This window comes from Patagioenas fasciata, chromosome 8 (genome assembly GCF_037038585.1).
Source record: "Patagioenas fasciata isolate bPatFas1 chromosome 8, bPatFas1.hap1, whole genome shotgun sequence".
NCBI lineage: Eukaryota > Metazoa > Chordata > Aves > Columbiformes > Columbidae > Patagioenas > Patagioenas fasciata.
The window spans coordinates 34,103,133-34,130,606 of NC_092527.1; the positions used below are offsets into that span (position 1 = coordinate 34,103,133).

At 36.9% G+C, this 27,474-nt stretch overlaps 1 protein-coding gene across 1 annotated transcript; it reads left to right on the forward strand.

The window, feature by feature from the left end:
* The first annotated feature begins 158 nt into the window (after positions 1-158).
* Positions 159-26,840, forward strand: NHLRC2 (NHL repeat containing 2). The gene is made up of 11 exons (XM_071812166.1): positions 159-525; positions 2,579-2,731; positions 7,745-8,200; positions 10,559-10,680; positions 11,434-11,563; positions 19,101-19,200; positions 19,642-19,873; positions 20,324-20,446; positions 21,481-21,690; positions 22,814-23,039; positions 25,866-26,840. The coding sequence occupies exons 1-11, from the start codon at positions 363-365 to the stop codon at positions 26,120-26,122; spliced, it is 2,172 nt and encodes a 723-aa protein (XP_071668267.1). The 5' UTR covers positions 159-362; the 3' UTR covers positions 26,123-26,840.
* Positions 26,841-27,474: the final 634 nt, after the last annotated feature.

Here is a 27,474-nt window from a genome sequence, read left to right on the forward strand (position 1 = left end):
GTAGTGTTCGATTTTTACATCTATTCCACTTACAAATAAAAAAGCAGCTGGGCGCGAAAAGCAGTCTGTGTTGAATCTGCTGAGCTAGAATCACCACTGGGGATTCTCTTCGCGAATATGCTGATGTGAATATCAAAGCTATGTAAAAACACGGAATGAATGAGGAGGTCCCTCCCTTTAAGACAGACGAGTTATTACTTGTTTGTGCTCAGGTTTTTGTTTTGTGGTTTTGTTTGTTTTTTTGTTTGGTTGGTTGGTTGGGTTTTTTTTAATTACAATTTTCCTCCCCAGCGTTGTGGGACGTGCCGAATGTGCGGCGGTGAAACGCCAGGCCGGTAAACAGGGCTCGCCCAGGAGGCGCCATGGCGGCGGGGGGGCTGGCGGGGCTGCTGCCCGCCCAGACACAGCTGGAGTACGCCCTGCTCGACGCCGATACTCCCCAGGAGAAGGAGAACTTGGTCTACCAGTACCTGAAGAAGATGGACAGCCGGGAGCGGGACCTGACGGTGCCCGAGCTCGGCGGAGGTGGGTGGCGGGGCCCGAGCGCGGTTCGGCGTCCGGGGCCCGCCGGGCGGGCGGCTGCGGGGACTCCCCCGGTAGAGGTGGCCGAGCTCTGGGGCTCACCCTGCGGCGTTTTCCTTGGAGTCCCGCCACCTGTGAGGGCCGTGCAGTTACGGCCCCCTTAGCTGCTCTTTTAAAAATGCATTTCTAGTTACAGGAAACGCCGCTCCTGAAAGCACCAGGAGCAAACGACAAGAAAAAGGAACCTCTTTATAAATGTTCCTCATGCTTCTGGTTGCAAAACCCTGTTCTTTAAAGCCTCTCTTCTAAATTTCTACTAGCTTCATTAACTTTTTTTTTTTTTTAATAAAGCCTTTCCTTTCTGTATAATATATTGATATCTCCTGTGGTCATAAGAACCTTACCAACTCTCACAGCTTCCTCCTGAGCTGCCTTGGTTTCACTGCAGACACTTAGGATGTTTCCCAGCTCTCTTTGCCCATGACTTACCTGTGCTTGTCAATTTCCATGTCCCTGATAGTACAAACAGTGCTGGAGATTTCACCTTCCTTCAGTGGTATGCCCATTTCCCACGTTTCTCTATCTCTTCTTGTGTGAAATCAAATGTTGAGTCTTGTAAGATCTTGCAAGTCCTGCTCATAGTCCTTGTACCCTCAGTGAGGCTCTCAGGAACTGTGGGAGCTCACATCTGACTGCAAGACAGACCCCTCAGGAGGAGAACTTCAGGGTTAAAATCACATGCATATCATGGGAATGAATTCTGACTGGCAACCAGTGGAACAAAGTGAATGTTCTTTTTGTCTAGACTTTTGTCATTAGTATTGTTTCATTTTCTGTGCTCTGTCAAAGCTTATTGTCTCCTCTAAAAAGAGCTTAAATAGGTAGCCAACATTTCATTCCTGGTATGATATTTTCTTATGAAAGGTATTTAAATTCTGGTGAAAAGGGGAGCAACGCCATAAAATAAATAAATTTCTCTTTTCTTTAAAATATAAACAGTAAAGCATTGCCCTTATGCAGAAATAATGCATAAATTTGATAAATCATTATTTTCAACAAATCTGAATGCATGTGTATCCATTTATATGTATAAATATATGAAGGTAGAGACCAGTCCTCCTCCTAGTGAAATGGAAAACAAGCCTCCTGCTGGCTTCAGCAACAATAACTTCTCCTGGGGCAGTAAGATCTTATTAATAGTTCACTGAAACTATCAGGGTGGAAGTTCTGAGGATTTTTAGATTAGTTTAAAATGTAATCCTTCAAAAATGTAGTTTGCCTTGGTGTTGTATCACATAAATCTGTTTCCCCCCTTGGTTATTTTCATAAATATTATCCTAGAATATTTTTTTCGTATCTTGACATCAGTTTCTTATGGTATCAGAGGAATATCAATTACCAGTGGGAAAACAGTGTATTCCTGTGTCGTATCATGTGGTTGAAATAACTGCTGGGGAGTACAACGGGGTATATCTGAAAGGGTTGTGTTTCTTCCCGTGTAACAGGATTAATTTATATCTGTCATTTCAAACTTTGAAAATTAAGATCAGAACTATAAGCACAAAAATATTTCAGTTGTTTCTGAAATTAGTTCTTTAAAAACCTGTTGGAAAAATCATTAAGAGTTTAACAGTTTTTTAGTTCACTAGCATTTGTGTGAGTTTTAAATAAACAGTTTTTACCAGTATGGCATTGTTAGCAGTTGAATAACATAAATCATGTTTTAAAATGTATTAAAATTTTTCTGAGGCTTGCATGCTCTTTCAGTTAAAAGGCACCTATATGAATATATAAACCACACTTTCAATATTACATTAAATCTTGCTAATAATATTTATTTTCACTTACTAATTATGAAGAATTGTGGAACATAAGGATGAGTTGGATAAATGTAAGACTTCTGGTTTGATTTTTCTATTGTACTTGCGTTGAAAGTGACGTTGGATTTTTTTTTAGGTGAACTGTACCAAGAACATTGTGTGGTGTTGTGTAAATGAGGCTGTCCGCCTTTCCCTACCCTTCCCCTAACTGGGTATCGCTGTTCTCTGAATTCCAGATCTACAATGGTTAAACACTGAAGGTCCTATTTCTCTTCACAAAGACCTTTGTGGAAAAGTTGTGGTGTTGGATTTCTTTACTTATTGCTGCATCAATTGCTTGCACCTGCTGCCTGATCTCCACGCGTTAGAGCACCAGTACTCTGATAAAGGTAAAAGTGCTTTGGCTGGCTTGGAACAGAATTTCCTGGCAGCATTGCAGGCGGAGTAGCTGAGTCACTTTGTTGCTGGTTACTAAACAGCTGGCAAAATTTCAGGGGTGCCTAAAATTGTCTTCTAATCTTTTAAGTAGCCTAAAAAAGGTGACTGTGTGTACTCTTATCACATTTTTAAATGGGGTTAAATAAGGTATCTGTTGTGTCTGTATAATTAAAGAAACAGGATATGTGCTTAAAGCCCAAATCTGATATCCTCATAAATAAAGCTATTTGCAAAAAGCTATGTGAGGATGTAAGATACGAGCTTAAAGTTAATCTGAGTCTGTGAACCTCTACACTTGGTTTAGGAACCAGCTGTGAGCAGAACATAGTAAAGGTGGTAGAACTGATATAGTTAATATTGTTTGGGTTTTTTCTATTTTGACTGAAATAACATATGTAAGTTTGGTTTAGATTTTTTTTTTGAGTTGGCATCACATTATATACCATTAGTAGTCCTGTGTTCTGGAGACGAAATTGAGTTCTTTAAATTCACATCTGAGATGAAATCTATCTTCTCGCTCTCTGAGTGAATAAAAGTGCAGGGTAGTTACTGTTTAGAATGCAGTCTCATGTCATCATGATGACTTGTCAGAGATATGCTGTGGTCTTACACAGAAGGTATCAGCTACTCACTTATCTTGGATATTTTAAAAGACTGAACAGTGAGGTGAAGAACAGTGTTGCTTTCAGCCCTAAGAATTTATATTAATATATAGATGTAGTAAATAACATGATGTTTAAGTTTCTGATTTTCCATTGGTGTTTCTGATTGTTTTAAATTTTGGCAGCATTTTTTTTCATTTGTTACCTTTTTTCATTTTAACAACCTCTCCCCACAAGCTTTCTCTTTAAAACAATTGAACATCTCCTAACTGGTATAGGAGAGGCTGGAGCACTCTGACCTGGACATCCATTTGGAGATGAATTTTTTTGTTTGACTTGTGTAAAACTTCCTGTCATAGTTGTTATTGCTTGATGAAAGTACTTTGCTTGTAGGTGTTAAACTCTTTCTGCATTTGAGCTATCCTAATAAGTTCTTTTTGGATTTGAGTTATCCTGTTGCTACAGGAACTGGAGTGAGAAAAAAAGATACTTGGGATGAAAGTGAAGGTAAAATGAGAGAAGAGCAGGTGTGTGGAACATTAATCTTGCATTTAATCTGTTAGGAAACAGAGGATAGCAGTTGGATACAGGAACAGATTAAGGTGCTTGATGGTTCAAACAAAATGAGAAATACATCAGTGTTTTTCACTGAAGATCTCCCTTTTGGTTGTTTTCTGCAGTTTTCATATTTTTATCGTTAGCCTCTTCAGAATTATTTAATCTTTCTTTGCTCTTTTAGCATTACAGTTGTATGCATAAATAAATCAAGGCAGTAAGAGTTGTGCTGTTTTAAGCCACCGAAAAATACTTCTTCACCAAAGGCAAATATGATTTGCTAATCGCTAGGAGAAAGAAGAGAGTTGTTGACTTGAGAGGCTTGAGAAAGGTAAAAGCTGGAAGAAAAAAACTAGAGTAGGAAGGATGTCAAACATATCACAAATGCTTTAAGAATGTCTAGGTATATTAATGCAGCTATCTTGATATTCAGCCTTATTCTGGAATTTCATTCTGTTTTAGTCTGTTATTTTCTTTAGTTAGTGGAAGTCCCTTCACTTTTGGTTGGGTTAATTCTGAAATCTGTCACCTTTTGATTGCAAAATATATTTTGGTGCAAAGATGAGCAACACCATTTATTTTGGCAACAGCAAGTCAGATAAAATATATAGAGAAACTTTCCTTTAGTAAACTTTAGATTTGTAAACATAGGGTCTATTTACACCTTTCACGTATATATTTACTGTGCTACGGAAGTGGCAGAGGGTGCTGACCTAGCAGAAACTATTAGTCAGAATGAAAACAAGCATCTTATTCCGACAAAGCAGTATCTCATAATGCATTTGGATGTTTATTGTATTGTTTGAATATTTGAAGGAATGTTGCCTATATTTTTCTGTATAGCTAAGAACAAACCTCAATATTGCTATAGTATCTTTTTTGACTGTACATTGTGTACGTTCATTTTTTATTAATTTTTTTAAAATGTGATTCAAATGCCCTCTTACATGGAGTATGTTGAAACTTCAGCGGTGTGGTTATCAGACATGAGGTGTCTGAACACAGGAAGCTGTGGTTTTAGAGTGATCCTAAACCGTTATATCTATCGCTGAACGTATCTACAGTTCTAGCTTCTGGAACTTCAGGAGATGTGTTTCAAAATGAAGCCTGCTTTCCATAGGATTAAATGTCGCCTAGCATCTCTATCTGATATGTTCTTGCTGCTATCTTCAGTTGCGCTATTTCTGTGTTCCAAGTGGCATTCAGAAAGTTATTTTAAACCCCAGTGCGTATTCAGTTCATGTTATCAGCAGTCCAGAAATGACTTCTATAAGAGGGAGTACTTTTTAATATTCAGAAATAGCTTGGCGTAAGGCCAGTGTTGTGCTGTTTTAATCCTTCAAGTAAAGTGTTTTAAATGGTGCGCATATTCTTATATCTCAGTACAGCACCTGCCAGTTTCCACAATAGTTTTCTTCATGAGATGATGTTGTAACTTGTTTGTGCTGTTCAGGTGTTAGTATAGAATTGTCTTTCTATCTTTAATGATATTTTTGAAGGACAAATATAAGAGCTGCTGATCCTATTACAGATTAAATATTAGACCTGCTGTTTAGAGTTCAGCAGTTAATGCTACTGCTACTTCAGCTGTCTGAAATTGCAACATGCTGAGCCTATAGGATTGATAAAGACTGTATCAGTTATAATGAAATTTAATTTTGTATCTGTGAAATTGTTATATTCAGTTAAGTGTTTTGCTGTGCAGCATCTCTTCCAGATGAGTGTCCTTTCAGGAGGGCCATTTCCCTTGGCTGTGGTTTAAGATAAAGCATAACAATATTAGAGTAAGCACCAAATAGCAGAACTTGCTTAGTTAGAGATTCACTTTGCACATGTGCCTTTATCCTTTACAACTGAATTGTATTCTGCTTATCTAAATTTAAAAGCTATTCAACCAAACCTACTTGGTCTGTAGTAGCAGAGGACAACATTTTCAATTGCAGTGAGTATTTGGACGAGCGTAAACTAGTCCGATTTAAGAACTTCATGAAGTTCTTCAAGGATCTACACTCATCGTATTTTGGCATATAAGCATCATCAGAATTGGATTAGATTGGATAATATCTGTTCTTCTTCCATACTACCCTGTACAGACTCCGTGTCGTCTTTGCTTTTTGGTTTTACGTGTTTTAGTGAAAAAGTACGATAAGGAATCCACCTGTAGACATTGTGACTGTGGGAAGGAAGGAAGGAAATGCTACAGGTATTTCAATGGTATTGATAAAAGGGTTTATAAATGCTAAATGCTTTTATAGACCTGACTGGGGAAAAGTAAGCACTTTTTTTTGTTGTCAAAATATTTTTTAATACTGTGATAAAGTTGACTCAAGTTGGGTGTCAACTCTAAGGATATTTTCCTTTCCCATTTAATTTCACTCCTCTCATCAAAACAGAAGGGTGACATGAAAATTTAAAACTATGTGGACAAAGACATAGAAAGATCACATTTGTTATTTGTGGTTACAAAATGTTTGCAGTATCCAGAAATATGAGTGACTTTTGGATAAGTAGTAAGGCTAGTGTCTAAGAGTTTGCATCAGATTAATAGTTCTGGTTTAAAATTACTGTATTGCAGCTTTCTACAACTGCATGGTTACTGTTCTCTTCCTTACTTCAGTTAGAACTGACAATTTACTTTGACTGTACAAAACTGTGCTTGTGGCCAATAGTGTTCTTTAAGTACGAAGTGAGAAAAAGTGTGGTACTGATGTGATGTGCTCAGTTTACTTCATTTGGTACAGATCACGCTGCTAGTAAAACATAATTTAAAGCCCTGCAATAAAGGATGTAGCCTTTTTTTTGTCTTTTTTTTTTTTGTCCTTTTTTTATTTGCTTCTAGAAAGTACTAGAAAGTGGTTTCACTGAAGGAAAACTCTTAATTCTTTTTCTGTTGGACAGGAAAGGGAAGTGGAAAATCTGGGGCTGTTCGCATAATTGTCTACGTGGGGTGGAAGTGGATTTATTTCTTATCACAAGGGAAAGCATCTGACATCTGAGCCATAGATTTTTATTTCTCTGTTTGAATTTCATAAAAATAAGAAAATAAGCAAGCAATTCAAGGAAGCTCATAATTGTGTACTTTTGATTGATTTTAAGTTTGGGATTATGTATGCAGTGTATATAAGCAGAATTATATTACTTTATGCCTATGCAACACCTTCTTACTAGGATTTTAAGTTCAGTTATCCCTGCTATGGGAAAATCTAAACATTTCGTTGTCTTTATTAACCAAATATAGAATATATAGAATGCTGTATTGAGTTCAGAAACCTATACATTTTTTTTTTTTACTGTTTATCTAGAATTAAGTATGCCAAGATAACTCCAGACTTCCAGAGTTTGCTGTTGCATTTGTGATTCCTAGTTAACTGTGGAAACGAATTCATTTTCTAAAACACCGTACTTGTGTATAGGAGTCAAAAAACAAAGAGATATTATAAACATCTGAGAAACAACAAAGTATCAGTTGAACTGCTACAGGTTACCCATAATGATTTTGAAAGTATCTTCTACCTTAGTATGAAGGATTTCCTAAGAACAGTTTGGGATATACTAAATATCAACCAGCTGGGGAAGTAATGGTCCTAAGGTTCAGTCATTTTATTGAAATGTTATTTCCAAGTGTCAGTATTTTGTATAGATGGCTATCTGTATTCCTACTAGGATGTTATTGCTTTTTGTTGGTTCAAATATTCTTTCAATCTGGAAAGCAGTCAGTCACGTTGTGAGATAACCATGCTTCATTTTTACTGTATTTTAATTCAAATACAAATATGTTTCAATACACAACTTTATTTTTCCTTTCAGATGGTCTTATTATTGTTGGAGTCCATTCAGCAAAATTCCCAAATGAAAAAGTTCTGGATAACATTAAAAGTGCCATTCTGAGGTATAATATTGTCCACCCTGTAGTAAATGATGCAGATGCAACACTCTGGCATGAACTAGAAGTGTCCTGCTGGCCAACTCTGGTCATCCTTGGGCCTCGCGGAAATATGCTCTTTTCGCTTGTTGGAGAGGGACACAGAGAGAAGTTGTTTTTATTTACTTCTGTAATGCTGAAATTCTACAAGGAGAGAGGACAAATCAAAGATAACAACATTGGAATAAAGCTGTACAGAGACTCCCTCCCCCCGTCACCCCTGCTCTTTCCTGGCAAAGTGACTGTGGATGATTCAGGAGAAAGGCTGGTAATAGCAGACACTGGACATCATAGGATTTTGGTCACTCGAAAAAATGGACAAATTCTGCACATTATTGGAGGTAAGGGTGTATAAGTTTATTATAGCAATTTTAGTTTAGGAGTAGAGTATGTTCACTGGGCCTACTACACTGAGTCTCTTCTTAGAGGACCTAACAGTTTACATGCACTGCCAGAAATTTTGTTTATACTAGTATCACTTTTACTGGATATAGGAGTATATAGCATAGTACCGTTAATGAGAAGCTCTTTTCATGCAACTGTTTGCGGTATCTGATTTTTTTTTTCCTTGTTCCATTGACTAAGTCTTGCATTTTTGTGATGTCCAATATGAATTACAAAAAATACATCTCATATCCTTCTGAAAGAGTTGCACATGGGTTTTGATTTAACGGACTAACATCACATACAACAGCAAGGTAGGGAAAAGAAAAGAGGCAGCAATGCCTCCCTTTCCAATAGAAGAATGAATGTTGAATTGTGCTGTGTGGGGAGGTTTTTGGAGGGTGTTTGTTGTTGCTGGTTGTTGTTTTTTAGATCAAGAGCATTCCTGTATAGATCGATCTCATTCTGGTGTTTGGAAGAGAGGAGAATAACTAAGAACAGTGGCATTGCACTGGTACATAGGCACCTGAAAATGAAGTTGCCTTAGTATATATGAAAAGGCCTGTGTTCTCACCAAAACTGAGGCCTAGCATATAAATGAGTTATGAAAATAGTGAATGTATTTAAAATTTAGTTACATTTGATTCAAAGTTTATATTAGTAACATTTCAGCTTAGAAAAACTAATCTCTTTAACTGTTTTTGTAAAATTACTATCTGCTTTCCATACAGATAAAATGTAGTTGAACTTGCATACTTTGTGTGCTTTACTCTTTCATAAATGAAATATTCAGGGTTTTTTTACGCTGTTACAGTGATCAAAGTTAGATCTTGATGCATCAAGTACGTAGCCGTTAGGACAGTCCATCTGTGAGCAACCATAATAGACAGATTTAGGAAGTAGTTGAATCTCCAAATGGTTGAAAACAATGGTTCGTTTATGACTCACAGTTAGGACCCGTGTGCCGATGTGTCCTGTATTACTTAATCTGATATTGACCAATGCCCATCCCATGGCAGGATCCTGCAAAGCACATGAAAATACCAGTGGCACTGCCACTTAGACAAAAAAAGAAGTTAGAAATCATCTCACTATTTGAAGTAAGAGTGCATTGGATATGCAGACTAATTATCCGAGTTAACCTGATAAAGGCATTAGTCTTAATACCTTTCTCCTGCGCGAAGTACAAACAGGATTTCTTATGACAAAAGTGAGAGGATTTCATTTCTGTTTAATGTGTGAGATGGAGTCTCTGCTAACAAGGTACCCGTTAGTGTTCTGGGACAGTCATTAAACAGCAATTCAGAGGAAAGTGTCCTGACCTTGGAGCCAGTAGCTCTCCTGTAGCACTGTGTTGCTCCCCTCCCTGGGGATGTGCACCCTGATGCTTCCCAAGAGACACTCCTGGAATCTGACACAGCAGCACCTCCGTGCTTCATGGCTGTAAAGCTCTAAACTGTCTTCTGACAGCAGGTTGTAAAAGTTTGTGTACTTCAATGACTCAGTTAAATGATTCAGTGGGCAGAAGATAATGCAATGAAGTCGATAATACTGTAGTAAATGTGGGCATGCACAAAGGTTGAAATTACTATATTTGCATCATAAATCATGATGCACACCTAACTCATGTACCTAAATGTCTTCTGCTGACACATACTGCTAATGCACTTTAAATGTTACTCCCAGCGAGATACGATGCTTACCTTCATACTGTCATATTCAGGTCATGTTCCTTCCTATTTCTTGAGTGTGCTGTGAAGAAGACTGTCACTCGATCTGTCTCACTGGTTTTTTGTGTAATTAGTTCCATGTCATCTTTTTCATAATTATATTTATGAATGAGAAGAAGCTGCTAATCAAATATTAGTTTCATTTGTGATTACTCCAAAACCTAAACCATTGAAATGGAGATGACTTTGGGAATTCAGTTTTTCCTGCTGGCTTGCTTTGATGTAGTCAGGAATAAAAAAATATAGATTTTTTAATTTCTGTCTTTTGTTGTTGCTGTTGTCCTTCAGTGCAAAGGAACAGGAGCAATTTAGATCCCCACTAAGACTTCTGTTTGGAAGAGGAGCTTAAAGAAGCGGAGAACTTGTGGAGAATGTGTTCAAAAATTAGTAACACTGGGCTATTTTAATTACATAGCACAGTGACTAAAATGAGACTACACAAAATATTAATAATGTAAACTGCACAAGGTGCTGTGAAAGCATTTCTTAGAATATGTAGTTCTCCTACAGGTTTAAATGCATGCAGTCTATTTTAAGGGCTTTTTTCTAAAATTACTTTTGAGTTTTGCTTTGTTTCATTTATAGGTCCAAACAGTGGAAGGAGAGATGGAAGATTTTCAGAGGCAGCTTTCAACTCACCACAAGGGATTGCTATTAAAAATAATGTTATTTATGTAGCTGATACAGAAAATCACCTAATTAGAAAGGTAAATTTTCCGTAAGGAAATTCAGAATTAAATCTCCTACACCTTATACTGCTTACACAGGGTGAAAATTTACACCAAATTAATTACTCTCCAAATACCCTCAACAGCAGGAAGGAAATTTGGCACAGTGTCTTACAAATAAATGCTTTGTGCAGTTTATTTTTTAAAGGGCTACATATAGTTTTGTGCTTCCTTTCAAATGAAGCTGAAATGCACTACTTGTTCTAGGGTAACTTGTTTTTTTTTTTTTTCCTAATGACTCTTAGTTGCCTGTTTTGAGAAGTGTCTGTTCTTAGTACTGGAAGCAAAAATTGGTTTTGTTTCACTTCCAGTAGAATCAGATTCTTTATATTGTATAGAGATGGGAGATAATGTTACAATATCTGAATTTTTATGTCATATGCCTGTAGAAGCTTAAAATAAAACATCCATATCCATTGTCCACCAGAGTATTTCTCTTGAAAATGTTGATGCTTTCTTCTACAACTGCTGAGCAAACCTTGACAAAGTAATGTTAAATTTTGGTGCATATGGAAGAGAATTTCAGGCCCATGGTTTTCCTGCTGCCCACTGCTTCACCCTTTCTTGCCACATTGTCAAGCATTGTGGTAAAATTAGTTATTTTCCTACATAAACAAATACCTGAAATTTGTTTGGATTTGGGATTTATTTTTTGACATCTAGCTCAAATTATCTGTAACTTTAGTCAAGGTAATGTTGTACATTCAGTGGCTATAATTTTGCTTCTTGTAGATTGACCTGGAATTAGAGATGGTGACCACTGTAGCAGGCATTGGGATACAAGGTGTTGATAAGGAAGGTGGAGCAAAAGGAGAAGAACAGGCTATCAGCTCTCCATGGGATGTGGTCTTCGGAAATTCAAGTATTGTATCAGCTTTTAACATCTCATATTTACACATACATGACTGTTTGCTAAATGATTTCCTGTTTTGCTAATAGTCTGACATATGAAAAAAATTTACTTTACAACTGAGTCTAAAAAAACGTATTTTCATATTCAAGTGATAACTGCAGTTCTGCTTTGGATCCTGAAAAAATGTGAACTGTTACCTGATGTGAAGAAAAATTCTTCTGTAGCAGGTTATATTGTTACTGGGCCCCAATAAAGAAGGAAATCGTGTTTGCTTTTGTTAGGCCAGTGCTTTAGGCCAGGATCACTTAAGAAGCAACTGCTTTTTACAGGAAGTGGGCATTCAAAACCCGCCTGGACACATTCCTGTGTAACCTCATCTAGGTGCTCCTGCTCCAGCAGGGGGATTGGACTGGATGATCTTTTGAGGTCCCTTCCAATCCCTGACAGTCTGTGATTCTGTGATTGTTTGGAAGTTCCTTTCCTTGACTATACAGACATGACAGACAACTTGTAAATATCTGAGCTTAAGAAATAAAAATAATTTTAGTTGGGGACCTCTGTTTATTCCTATTTAGGTGACACAAAATCATTAGACTCAAGATCATGATAGATTCAATCAGATAGGAGAGGAACACCTCAGAAATAACCTTGCAAGCATCAGAGGGCCAAAATTAGATCTTTGTTAATAGGATGCAAGAATTGGCTTCTGAGGATTTAAGTAGCTTTCTTGATTCATTTAGCACACACCTGAGCCTGACATCGCCTAACTGCCATGTTTTCAATTGTTATTGACTCTGAGTTGATATTCTGTTTCTCATGTTTCCATTTCAAGATAATTTAGAAGGTGCAGATGCCAGTTTCTTAACAATGACAGAACAGTGCTTTAATGTGGCACAAAACCCTTAAGTCAGCATTTCAGGCATAAAAATTGACTTCCAGTATTTGGATTTCTTGAATCTTCAGATGAATGGGGTGGGGAAGTAGCATGATTTAAATCTGATAACCTTAAATTAGAGGTACTTTGCAAGGTTAGTAAATTAGAATGTTTTGCTGACTTGTCAGCATTCGTTATCTTGGGTCAGTAACACAGCAGGAAACACAGATTTAGTTTGTGGGAACATGAATCTAGTTCGTAAATTCTCTTTGCATAGAAGTCTTCTGGTACAAATACATTGTGAGTATAGACATTGGACCACTAGCAGCTTCGAATATTTAAATAAGCAACTGGCTTCAATTTCTCAATTTAACACTCTTAGCAACAAACCTACAGGGCACTTTTTTGAAAGCCTTTGTCAGTGATCCTTACAGTCTGTGTTAAACATACGAAATCATACTTGCAAGAGAAAGGAGAAGTATCTGAAAGAGAATCTCACCAAATGTAGGTTGCTGTTCCTGAAGACATGCATTTTTCTGAGTTTTATCCAATCCGATTTTCCTTTTGTGAACCAACAGGCTGTTGTGTGACTAGATGGTAGTTTTCAAGGTACCTTGGACCAGCAAGCTGACCTCTGTGGGATGTTGCTGCAGAGCTGTTTCGCAGATCAGCAAAGACAACAGCTCATAACTCATCGGTGCCTCAGAAACTCAAGCTTGTTAACAGAACTATGCAAAATATATCCTATAATTTTACTTTTTATTTTTCATAATACTTTCTTCTGCATTTGCCAGTATTTGAATACCTGTTGATAATTTTTATTTTTGAGAGCTCTGCTTGTTGAATGTTAATTGATATTATTGTTATCAACATGAACACAGTAATCACAGAATTAGTCACCTGTAGAGGATTAGTCAACTGCACTATTCAACACAGACTGCTGAATTTTTATAAGTGTTTACATAAAAACAGATCTCCTGAATTCACTCTGTTCAGATTTTTTCATATTCAGTTAGAACCTACCAGTCAGTTGTCCATTTAGATCTCTAGAAAATATAATATAACCTGACAGTTAAGAAGAGGTTAAATCAATTTAACTTCCGTCTTTGAGAGAGTAGTAGGCCAAATAGATAAAATGGTGGCGGTGAGGTTGCTTTCAGTTTCTAAGATTTTTTTTTTTAAGATGGTTTTGTGTGAGTAAAGTTAGCTAGCAAAAAATCAAATCGCTGTAATAGCTATATAAAACTCCTTAGGAAACTAGAAAACTCCTATAAACAGAGAGAGTTGTCAAAACGGAGGGTTCCATTGAGTAACATGCTACCAGGAGTCTATCCCAGTGCACAGAGCCAGGGCTGTGTCTTCTAGTCTGCAAAGTGTGTGTCTTACAGCACAGATACTGCTATGAACTGCAGTGACTTTTGTAAGTTTGTTGCCAGACATCAAAAGTTTGTCAACACTGCAGCAGAGTTTGTCCAAGTTGTACTGCTACTGCAAATTGCTTGAGCCTAGTGGGATCTTGGGTTACTGTCCACTATGTCACAGGGTGTGTTTGTTATTCAGTAAATACACACAAAGCACAGTTTAGTAGGGAATCTTCACTGCACTGAGGAGTGACCCGGCCTTCAGTTGGTGATGCTGTTGTGTGCTGTCCTGCAAGTAGAGACCCTCTTGTCAGCACATTAAAACTGGTTTGCCAAGGTCTCTTTAGGCATTTGGATGGATGAAGTAATCAATGAGAGTTTCAAACATTACTTTTGTTTGCATCTACACAGCAGTGCCCATTTTTTTTTAACATATGCTTATATGTATCTCTGTGCTAGTTGCCAGGACATCATGTACACCTCAACATCCTAGGTTCGTAATTACAGAATTCATAAGTTTGACTTCTGTGTTAACTGGCATAGCATGCAGGAAACAGCATCATAGCTTCCCATTTTCCTTAACTCTGTGTAGCTTAAACTGTGTAGAAGATGCATTTTTTCTTTCAGAAGATAGATTTGTGGATTTTCTATTTTTTAAACAAGTGATGCTCCTGTGAGTTTCCTTTTAATGGCCAAAGCTATGCATCAAAGACGGAAAAAAAGCTCAAACGTTTAAGCTGTTTATGTATTGCACTAGACAGTATTGAAGAGCTTATGCTGACCTTTTTCAGTGTCTCAAGTGGAAAGGTTACCTCAAGTGACATTTTTTTCTGCATCATTTATATTTCTTGAGATTACTTCTACATACAGTTTGGAGTATGTATTGATCAATTCAAAGTCTTCATTGTTTGCATTTTAAAATTTTAATGTATAATTAGTTGTGAAACAAAAAATGTTGAGGTAAAGAGTTATGAGGGTGCAGACAAGTTAATATTCAGAACAGGTATGACTAAGTATGATTTCAAGCATCCTCATAGTATTTCCCTGAGGTAACAGGCTTCTGATTCCCCATTTTATACAGATGCTGAAGTCTGAGGCAAAGAGGTTAAGTGACTGAAAAACCATTTAAAAGAAAGTTGTCACAAATGTCTGTCTTTAAGATAGGGGAGTTAAACACATGCTAGAATTTGCTAGGATTCAGGCAGGCAGTATTCTTCCTAGTAATCTTTTTTTTATTTCTTTAGTTGTGCCCACTGAGCTTGTGTTTTACCCTCCCACTTTTAACATTCTTGAATGAACTCCATAGATTTAAGTTCTGGTTTCATTGAAGTTGGTGCTGAAATTTACATTGACATAGATTGTGCAGGAAATACAAGGGGAGGGCCAGCAGCTCTAAAGTACATTATTAAATTACTGTGTGCTTTCTTAGCTTTCTCTGTTGTCCCCTTCTATTTTTATTCAGTGGGTGTTGAAAGCAAGTGACACTTAAATGCACAGTTGATCTGAGCATGAAATGTTCTTGATAGCTGCATTCTTGCTAGAAGGAACAGGACAATGACTTGTGCTTGGTGACATAACCGTGTGCTTCACATTCCAAAATCTGGTCTTAAATTGCATGATTGTCATCTATTTATAGAAACTCCCAAGTACAGTATTGACCATGCTTTCAGAAAACTGGTTGGAAATTTTTATGTCAGTTTAGGTTTTACATAGATGTTATTTTAATGAAAATACAGTACCTTATACTGGTACAATTTTTATAGCCCTTAGAAGGCAAAAGTATGTAAGATCTTTTTTCTCTCAGTGTTTTTGCTAGAGGATTATTTAGTACCACCGCATTCCAGAGGAAACACTTCTTTTTCTTAATTACTCATGGTCATTCTTCCCTAATTTTACAAAAAAATCCAGCAATAATCCCTTCAGCAGTAAGCACTTTTGGGTGAGCTCAGACCCTATATGAACAGTTTGGATTTAACTGAAGTTTTCACATGTGCTAACATAATTTATGTATGGGTTCTGTTATCCCTAAGCAGCTTTCATACTTACTCCTAAACTGGAATTTCTTATTTTTCCTCTAACCATTTGAGAGAAAACTGAGGAGGGATAAACTTTCAGAACTTTTGGGTTTTGTGCGATCAGCCCAACAAACTTTATCTCCACAGGAAGCCAGTTAAACAGCTGACTGAATGCTCTGATTCTGTATTCCAAGCCAAAACTAGGAGATTAAGGAGGTTATGGTACTGCTGAACAGTATTAGCATCAACAGTTATTAGTACTTCACATGTTCACTATAGAAATAGGTCACGAAATTAGATATTTACATTAGTATTTTAGTATAAACATGCCTTTGACAGAAGCATACGAAGACTGAAGTCTGAACAAAAGGACGCAGTTGGAGTTGTCACTGAATATCCAACAGTAATCCCACACAATTTAGTTTGACAGATACTTTTCTAGTAAATTGAACTTCCCTACCTCCTGACAAAATGGATGATGATTGCTTTCTGCAGTAAAAAGAAGCATTTGATTAGCAGAGTTACCATCTTAACAGATGTCAAACTTAGTAACATTTTGAAGTCTGTGATTTGAAATGCCCTCTATAAAAAGTTATGGTACTTGTACCTGGATTTATGATTTCTCATTTTCTTTGTTCTACAGTCTGCAGTCTTATTCTGTGAATTAAATGTCTGCTCATGATAAAGGAGTTAAAACTACAAATCAAATTTCTAATCACCACTTCAAGTACTAGAGATACTCTTTTTAATGCAGAATTCCAGATGCGGAGTTGCTGAAAATAAACATCCTTGACAAGTCTTACAGAGTCTTTGTCAGGCATGCGGGGGCTGAATGAGACACAGTTTTTAACTGTTCTCATTTAGTGCTGAAAGTGCTTTCAGACATGGAATGTGGGCGTTGGGGGTCAGGGGGGACCGGTGCTGAAGTACCTCAAGTGCTTTGCTTAGATAGGAATGAACAAAACACGTAACCAGTCTTAGCTTTTTCTATAATTATAGTGATTTATCCCAACACTAAATAATCTAAACTAGTTTTCATGTTAACAAATGCTATCATTTTTGCTTTGTATTTTTTTGAAGTATTTACTGCCATTACAGTCAGAAAGCCTGAGTTAGAAAACTTGGGAAAGAAAGAGAAAGAATTTCTTTGTAGTCAGAATTTTTAGCTCCCTATTGTATGACACCCCCTTAGTATCCACGTCCAAGGATTTTCCCTTGGTGAGAGGGCAGGTGTGTTAACTAAGGAGGAAAATTCCAGAAGCGTTTTGTTTCATATGGGGTTATGCTGTTTGCATGATGCAACACTATGTGAAATAGTGACAGGTAGCACAAGGAAAAAAGAAGAAAGATAATTTTTACTTCTCCAAAAAGGACAGTGCATACTTGTAGCAGTCCAGACTCATGGTGCGAAGGCATTCCTTTGGGGCTTTGCTTTCTCTGTCTCACTGAAGCAGCACAATGATTTTCTGGTTGTTCTGACAGTCAGATTTGGATTTAATTTGCCAAACTTCCGCTGACTTAAGTGAAGTCGAGGCTTGCATTCACACATGTGCATAGGCAGTGTGCCTATCTGTAAACTGAAGGGTGTATTGTATAACCCTTTTTTTTCTTGCCTCTTGAGTTTTTCCAGAGGATGAGTGTACTAACAGACTCCTTCCTTTTTATTTTTTTTTAGAGATAAAATTAGTAGAAAAGAATAATATTTTCAAACTTAAATATACTTAGAAAATGTCAGTGGTGCCAGCCACAAAATGTAATTTTGATTGCCAGGCTTTTAATTCCCAGACTGGAAGTAAGCATGCAGTCCCCAGACAGGGAAGCTGGAAGTGTGGGCAGTCCTGGCAATGGAATCTCTTCAAACAGATATTGCTTGTGACTGGTACGAAATAAAGTCTTTTCTGTGTGTTCAGATTGACTCGCAGTTAATGGTCAGCAGCATTACTGAACTGTTCAAAGTTGTGTGTGTGTGTGCAAACAGGACTGTGAATTCTTAAAACACGGATACATAGCAGAGGCAGATTCTGAAATGGACTATATAACGTATAATAACTGAAGAATTATATACAATGGAACACCAGTGCATGCAGATCTCTAGTTCATTATTAGTGAATCTTTATAACATGAGTATATCACATTTGCAAGCCATACTTTGCTTTGATGTGGGCAGCACTAAAGATAAGAAAGCGCATACCCTAATAAGGAGAAACTACACTGGATTTTTAAAACAGCTCAAGATAGGTTGGAATGTGGTGCTTAACTGAATAAATTTAGAAGATTTGCTTTGTTCTCTTATGGGTTTTTTATTATAAATTCTTTAAAAATAAATTCTTTCCATTCAAGACTGATAAGGAGTTGTGATAATGATGGTATTACCATAATTTTAGCATGCTAGTTCTTCCTGGCCCCCTTCTCCTGTGAGAAAAGTGCAAGGATGACAATGGTGACATGTCCTCAAACTGTTTAATCCTCAAAGAAGAGTTTTTTCTGTCTTTTGCTTCAGAACACAAAGAATTAAACTATGTAGTGTCAGGACCGTTGTGTGATAAAACAATTTAGCTCTGCAACTATAGGCAGTATTTTTCCTTTTCTACTTTTATGTATATGTTTTTTTATTAAAGTTCTGACATATTTTCCCCAATTTAGTATGCTTGTGTTGTTTCCATGCATACATCCATTCTCCTTGTTCTAATTGCCATCCAGTAGAAAATATTTAAGTTGCATTAAAATTTGTAATGGTTATGGTGCTCTTATTTTTCCTGTCTTGTTCTCTAGTTGAAGAAAGGATCTTCTCTCTATTGGTCTTACATATTCAGTAACATTTGAAATTAATATTGATACTTTTTGCATGTGTCTCATATTTGATAAGCCTTTCAGTGTGCAGAATTAGAGTAAGAAGCCTTACCAGGTGAAACATGGGCCCAATACAGAGTGTTGAAAGTATTGCCTTCACCAGGCAGAGATATTGAAAAAATATTTTGTTTAGATCCTTGGGAAGAGTACAGAAGAAAAATAGCAGAGAGTGCTTGGTAGATGAAAGACATTCTCTCTCTCCTTCTTTCTCTTTGTATTTTAATTGTTTGGGTTTGGTTTTTTGGGCACTTTTTTGTTGTTTTTTGGGGGTTGTTTTTGGTTTAGTTGTCTGTGGGTTTTTTGGTTTTGTTTATTGTGATTTTTCCCGTGGCAAAAGGTGAGCTGGAGTAGGGGGACAGAGGGTTGGTTTGATGATTTCTTTGTTTTGTGATGCATTCCCAAAGATTCTTCTTTTCATCTGTTTTTATGCATCAATTTTTTTCAAGTTTCAGGGACTCAGGAAGACGATGTTTTATGGATAGCAATGGCAGGCACTCATCAGGTATGGGCCCTGATGCTGGAAGGTGGAAAACTACCAAAGGGAAGGTAAGCAGCTGTAATTAGAGACGTGTGAAATTGCTTTTTGTAGTGATAAACAACTTTCAAACCCCAAAGAGAGATAATCATATTACACTAAAAATACTTTTTCTCAGCCTGTTCTTAGCTTGAAGCTTGCTGCTTCTGTTCAGACTTAAAAGGCATGTGTTGGGCTGCTTTTTCCCACATCTGTTAGATGAAATGAAAACTATGACTTGGTAAGGTACATTTGTATAATTGACTGTTACTTTTCTTTGCATTTGCTGCGTTATCTAGTGATAAATGGTAAACTGAGATGAAATAAGTTAGCACAAAGGCATTGAATCATTCCTTGCACTGCAGTACAGTTGGTTTTGTAACTCACAAGTGCTTGTCCTGTATCTTCTGCTTATGCATAATGTCTGAAGTATTTCAAACTCATGCTTGAACTTGTGAGCTATTTTCCTTTAGTGATTTAAAGAAAGGAGTCTGCCTTCGATTCGCCGGGAGTGGGAACGAAGAGAACAGAAACAACGCATACCCGCACAAGGCAGGCTTTGCCCAGCCTTCAGGTCTTTCTCTGGCTGCCGAGGAGCCATGGAACTGCCTTTTTGTAGCGGATAGCGAGAGCAGCACCGTGCGAACCATCTCTCTGAAAGACGGAGCAGTGAAACACCTTGTAGGAGGAGAGAGAGATCCATTGGTAATCACTTCAAACTCCCCCACACTGCCCTACTAGTATTGCTCAAGCCTGACCTGGAGGAACCACTTTTGGGGTGAGAGGGTAAATCAGTTTCCATGGCCATCAATTTCTTAACTTCACTGCTTGGAATGCAAATGTGTGCAGGTTGTGACGCTCAGATTGTGGTACAGATCGTTGCTCCTCAGATAACAAATTACTTGTTTTTAAAATAGCTGACTTGATTCAGCATTGTGGTGTCATTAAAGCCAGCTGGATTCATATTGAGAACTGAAATGTAAGAGTTTCCATTTCCATGGTTAGCATCCACACTTCACATTTTCAGTATCTTTGTTTTAAGTTGTCTTGATTTTTTAAAATTTTAAGTGAGTGATTTCCATTTAATTACAATCATTTAAATTCATGTCATGGTTGAGTAATCAAATGTATTAATTTAATAAAATACTTTTTCAGAATTTGTTTGCCTTTGGTGATGTGGATGGAGTGGGCATAAATGCAAAGCTGCAGCATCCCTTAGGAGTAACATGGGACAAGAAAAGAAAACTGCTCTATGTAGCTGATTCCTATAATCATAAGGTAAGTATATAGTAGCTTGTTATATACAGGCTTTGCAATTTGTACTACTGCAAAGGATTATTTTAGGAACATATAGAGTTTGTGTTTGGTTCAGTTAAGCTGAGTAAATAAATGATACAAGTTCCTTTGTGGGTTCTTTTTCTTTCCTTCCTTCCCTTATGGGTCTTTACCATTGTTTTACTGTCACATGCTGCCCTGTTGATATGATGATCCCTTGGGGAAGGTGAATTTAAAGTGCCAAGTTAGAGTTAGGCTAAAGACCCTTATATCTTTCCCAAGATGGTGAACTAGGGCAAGAGAGCTGGGAGTGCTTAGTCAGGGATACTGCAGGTCTGATAAAACAGGGAGTACAAGAGGACTTGCTTTTCCCTTAAAAAAGCCACCCAAGTTTTGAGAAGTGGTGTGGGTTGCCTCCATGAAACTCTGAGATTAGAGGGATTGTTTTGCGTGGTTGTTCTTATCTGATGTTGTATAAGCTTTTGTGTCTAGGAGGTTGTTAACTGTACATTGAGAAATGCATTAAAAGTAATTTAATTTGCAAATAAATTCATAACACTAAATACTTATTGAAATTTATGTGGCAAATGAAATTTTGTTTCAGGTACTGTATAAAACATTATACGCTTTTTTGCTATTACTCTAAGAAAAAACATCTATTTTTAGCAAAAAAAGTTAGATTGCCAGTTTTGTTATGCTGTTATTATTTTGCAAATGTTTCTAGAAAGGCAACAGACACAAGTGAAACAAGTCGTTCAGCATACTTTTATACCAGAGGGGTAGGTGCCTTTGAAATTATGAAAGAGAACACTGAATGAAGACCAGAAGACAAAATGAAGTCCAGTAAGGAATGGTGGGGAAAAAAGGTGATGATGGATGTCATTTCATAAGATATAACAGGACACACACTTGGTAGCTAAGGTACTCAAAGTTACTGCTGGTTTCTGAAAATGTGGGGCATAAGATAATGCAGAACTTCTAAATCCTGGTGGGTTTTTTTTTCAGTTAAGTTTTTTTTGTGTCTCTTTTAATCTTAGATTAAGGTTGTGGATCCCAAGATGAAGAACTGTGCTACCCTGGCAGGCACAGGAGAAGCAGGCAATGTTACCGGTTCCAGCTTCACACAGTCAACTTTTAATGAACCGGGAGGTTTGTGTGTTGAAGAAAACGGCCGCTTGATGTATGTTGCAGACACAAATAATCATCAGATTAAAGTGCTGGATTTGGAAACAAAAATTCTTTCCACGGCAAGTAATACTTATTAAACAGGCTGATAGTGGTGTTTCTTGATATAAATTACTATTACAGACTTTGGCAAGTAGTATAAAAATCATATAGGTAATAAACTTTTGGGGTACAGTAGCTATATTCACAGAATGTGATGATTTGGCAAATAAACATTGCCTGTCAGCACAGTTGTTGACTGCTTTGGTCTTTGGAAAGGCAACTATTGCATGAAAACAAAGAGATGAATGATTCTCTGGAAAATAACAATACAAAAACATGAGTTATTAAAAATACATTCCAGTTTTTCAGTATGAAAAACATTTCATGAGCAATTGCCAACTCCCTTTATAACAAGTAGATGTTGAAATAGATCACCAAGTGCTGTAATTAAGCCATAAGAGATGGTTTGGGGGGGTCAATGGCTTAAAGCAGGATACATAGCAGGCTTCCAAGTTACCAATTCAAAACCACTGTCATAATTGAGCACTGCTGTATTCGCTTATAAACATGAAGGCAAAACAAATTTGTGCTCCTGTCCATCTTACGATGGCACTATGTTGCCATGTTTTTGTATGTATATACATATATATGACATAATGGTCCAGCTGTCTTGTATGTTACTTACATTTAATAGTACCCGATCTTACTGTGTGTTTAAATTTTCATATCATACAACATGTTAGTGGCTTTTCTGGGAAAATGTCTTTTACTGTGCAATCTGCACAAAACTCTTGGATTTTATTACCAAAGCATGCAGTTTACTACCAAATTAGAAGAAAATACCCATAAATTTTACTTATAGAAAAAATATAATGCAACCATTAAAATTATAAATTAAGGGATACTCTAAGTAGTCAATGTTCTGAAGTAGTTGTGGATTTTATGATTTTGATAGCAAATGTTATTTTTATTTGGATTAATCAATGTTATCTTTTCCATTTTAAAAAAAAATAATTTTGTCCTTCCCTTTTTCTTTGTCATTCTCTCGTTGTTGCACTCTGACAGAAAATTTCCGTACAATAAACATATTATCATGTTAGTTTTCCTAGTCCATGTCAGCTTGGAAAATGTGGTTGTATTGTGAAAGCCTATTTGTTTTTGGTACAAACAAACATAAGTATTTTGTCTGATTTCTACTGACAGTTGCCTATCCTGAATCCAGAAGCGTGTGATGTTCCAGACAACCTGCCTGTGCAAAAGAATAAAGTAACAAACCTTCCAAAACTGCCTAAATCTGCACCAAATGTTCAACTTCCTTCAGTTACTGTAGCTCCTGGCCAGACAATTCAGTTTTTATTGAAGTTGACTCTTCCTCCAGATTCAAAACTGAATGAAGAAGCACCCAGTTCCTGGTTTATCACAGCAGAAGGTAAAGTGCCTGTGTTGTTTCATCAGTTGAACAGAAGTAGGTATGATACAGAGTGGGTTATATCGTGACGTGCTAGCAATAAAAGGGGTCTCAGTCTGATGAAACAAAATCTCCCTTCCAGTCCTGTATGCACATTTGACCCTGTGCTACAATACATTTAATTCAGAATTGATACATTTAACAGTTGGAGTTGGAAGATTAAAAAAAAAAAAAAAAGCACCTGATAGACTCTTTTCGCTTGAATTAATGCATGCTGCATTATTTTTTTTTTAAACTTTCTTGGAACAAGCTGCCAGCGAGGGCTTGCAGAGGTACTGATGCCAGAACAGTTGAGCTGTTTGCTCCTGAGATGCCCTCTCCACTCTGTCTCTATGAACAGCTTATCCCAGCCCTACTGTCTGGTTCTGGGAGAAAGCTCATCATGAAGCCAAAGCATATTCCTGAAAGAGATGCCTTTTTTTTTTTTTCTTGTCTCTTCCAAAAAGTATTTTAGATACTTTTATACCTAACTACTTTGAACCTACCTTGTTTATTTCATATTTGCATATTTCTGCTGGAATATTTCTATAATAAGGCACACTTTCTTATGTACGAGGTAAATCATGGTAAGTCAAGGCAGCAGAAATGACTGGCCTTTCTTGCCAGGTCTTTTGCTGACTTCCTGTGTGACCTTGGACAATTCTTTCAGTCACTATGTACCTTGGTTACTGTGAAATGGGAATATTATTCTTATATTGGAATAATGGAGATATTAGTTCTCGTTATGGCAGTTTCCTGAGTCTAAATCTCCCAACTGAAGTGTTCTAAAAGAGCACATGGAATATGTTCACATGGTGTGCGATGGGAGGGGTTTAATTCTGGCCATCATTGCTATCCCTTAGGCTGGAGATTACTGTGCTCATAACACAATGGGTAGAATAGACTGTGTGAGTGTTCCCTAAAATTCTCTTCAGTACAAAAATAGCACGGTTATCTGAAATACCTTCTTGCACAGGCTGACCATTGGTGGGTGTTCAGACAGGCTGGTCTGGCTGTACCCAAAAGGGAAGATCATTTGGTGCCCTTGACAATACTACGTGAAAGCCAGTATACAAAATAATTCATATTTTTTCCGCATTCTTTGTGGATTTGAAACAGTTTTGCCAGTTTATTGAGTTGCTCAGGTGTGACTCATTTGCTTTAGGTTTAGTACCTTTACACTCTAGGACAAAATTTTTTATCTCACTGGAATGTCAATACTTGTAAAAAGCATCCTATAATAGGTGCTGGGTGCCTAAGTAAAACTGCTACCAAAAACTAGTGTTCTTGAAGGAGGGAGGACACTTGGCACTTGGACTCTGTGAGACATTTCTGAATTTGTCGGTAAACATGTTTTCTGTTAAACTCTGGGCACCCTGAAGTAAGTGGTGCATGGTACAGAAATCTGTTAGCTCTTGGAGGAGGTGAACAAGAGACCCACTAAGGCAGTGTAAAGGAGAGAAAAGCTTAATTGACTGTTTAATGAGTTGCTAAACAGTTTTTTAAAGAAGACGAGCCCAGAGTGTAATTTTCTTTAGTTTTTGTCTCAAGTTTTTGATGTTGAAGTCGCACCATTTGCACCTTCCATAGATTTTTGAAAGCAATAGAGAGAACATTTATATTTCAGTTATGTTCACTCAGTTGTTGCACTGCATTGGAAAACATTTATTTTTAGAAATGCTGCTGGATTTTAAAATTCCACTTATTTTTAGTAATTGGTCTCTGGCTGAAATTACATGCCATACTGGCTTTTACGATGGTAAATACTTGTTAATAGTTATCCCTGCTTGCAGATGCAGTTAAACTGATCTGGAAATAAACATCTCCTCCTCTTTTAACTGGTCTTTTTTTGGCCAGTGTTCAAAGTGTCCCTGTAGTAGCTTAATGAAATTGATTGCTTTTAAAAGCAATCAGCAAATACTGTACAGGCAGTGCAGTTTGTTTATGTCCCTCATGATTTAAAGTAGTTTCTCATCCCAGATTGTGCTTTTGGAGTACAAATAGACTATTTCCAGGAGAGTCAGCACACTTTTTGGCCTACAGAATCTCGGAATATTGTTGAAGTGAAGATATATGTGATGGCTTCAGGGGTTAGTAAAATTGGAGAATGCAAGCAACCTAAGCTCAACATGTCATTTCAAGCTCATAAATTCTGGAGCCAGCTTTTAGGTATTTTCTGAAAAATGCCAAAAAGAGCACTTCATCCATCTCACAGTAAAATAAAGAATACAATGCTATCACCTAGGTGCATGTATTGTGCAGGTCATTTTTCAGTTCGCATACTTTAATATTTAAATAAATGTGAAACTCAAGATGTGTTGTAAGAGTCAGCCTGAACATCGCTGAATTGCAGCAACCCACTTGTAAAACCAACACTTCTGTTTGGAAATGCCGTAATTTACCTTCAGTTTAGTGCATTTATGGCACATAACTTACCTGGAGTATTAGACCACTGATACAAATATATAGTATCTGTTAATTTAAGGAGTTTTGTTTGCATATCTTAGAATAAATTCTAATATCCTCTTAAGGACAAATTTCAGATCCATCACATTTAAATAAGGTGTACTCTATATATACATATAGTTCTGAAGCACAGCTATGGATCTCTCCATCTTTAAATAACTGCTAAAGAAGCATTTGTAAATTACTTTTTTCCACAACTGGAAAAATCAGACAGGAAGTTTTCCCTAGTGTTGCATATGGAAAGAAAGGCCATGTTGTCCTATAGGTAAAAATTGGTGTTTTCTGTAGGTTTCAGACATGGTCTTAAATACCCTAATGATAAAATTTGTTCTTCTTTTATAGATAATACCTGGTTGCTTCAAGGACAGTGTCCATTTGGAGAAATAAAGGATATTTCTCGTCAAACTACCATTCCCTTTCAGTTACCCAGGAGCTGCCTGTCAGCCGAAGCTACCCTGGCTATCAAAGTGTGCCTCTACTGTTGCAGCAAAAGTAGCAGTGCCTGCATGATGAAAGGAATCTCGTTCAGTCAACCTTTACAGGTAGCTAATACAGACCAAGGCAGCTTGACTCCAGTTGAACTGATCCACACGTTTTGAACCAGCTAACCCAGAGGCAGCTAATTTCTTTCTTAATTTTACTATCCACCATTTCTGTAGGAGAAAAACTTCTTTCTGTTGTTTATTTTCCCGGAGCTTATGACAAAGCTAAGAAATTATGTCCTTGGTAAAATGAAGTACAGTTCCCTATAGCTTAACGTGAAAATTTATCATCACAACCTCATTTCTTTTTATTACAGTAGCAGCAATAATATTGTAATACTCTAGACTGTTGCCAATTGTGAATATATTGGATGTATACAAGGCTAAGCAATGAGCAGCAGTTTTCAGAGTCCTTTTGAAAGAGCTGGTGTTACTTTGTGATGTTACTGTAAGAAGTTCTTTGCACTGTATGTGCTGTTGAAAGAGCTACATCATTTTGGACTAACATGAATTCCTTTTGTGTCCTTATTAAATTTTAATAGAATGTCAAAACTAACAGCTTCTTTCTCTAGGCTATAAAAGAAGTGTCTTGCTTATTTTTCTGCAGCAGCATTTATGACACATATATTTTGAAAATACATCTTAAACTAGGTGCAGCTCTAATTTTATGTAAACTGAGTTTTGCTTAACTAGAAATGACTGCCTTATATGCAAACATAGTTTCATGGAAAAATTCCTGTGAAAGGAAGTGATCAAGTTCCTACAGAAGAGTTTCATGCTGATTTCTAACAAAGAATGTGCCTCTCTAATCTGTATATATATAAAGAAAAAATAACACAAAACCATGCTGGAGTTTTTCTGTTACATACCAATTTACATTTTATAGTGAGTGGTAGATAATGGTTGAATATCAAAAGTGCAAAAATTAAATGTCAACCATTTCAGGCAGGGTGAATCACTTTCTCTTCCTACTGTTATGGTTTCTCTGTAAAGACTTGACTGAAGACTTCTGCCTTGCAAATACATAATATTAAGAAGAATATTATCCTCTTGAAGTATGATTCAGAGTCTTTCAAAGTTACTATTAGTCCCCCCATTTGTAATAGTGGCTGCTGAACCAGAACTATACATTTAATAATGGATTATTTGCATTCATGTTTAGAGGTTCTGAGCTTTAGCTAGAAAAGTGGTAGCCTAACCATTGAACAAGATACTTAGAAACTATTACAAAATTCTGCCTTTGGTGGTTAAGTGTTTCGCAAGTCAAATTCCTTCAATTTGCCATAGTAATTAGCAGGAATATGGGGGGTGCAAGTTTTTTACTTGAAGAGTTTCCACAGTGCTTAAGTGGTTATCGGATTAGGATGTGTGCTTTGGTCGTGAGAATCAGTTCTAAGACGATGATTTTAAGTTTGAAGGTAATATTTTTACATGTATTATGAAGTACAGTAGTGAAGAATTTTTATATA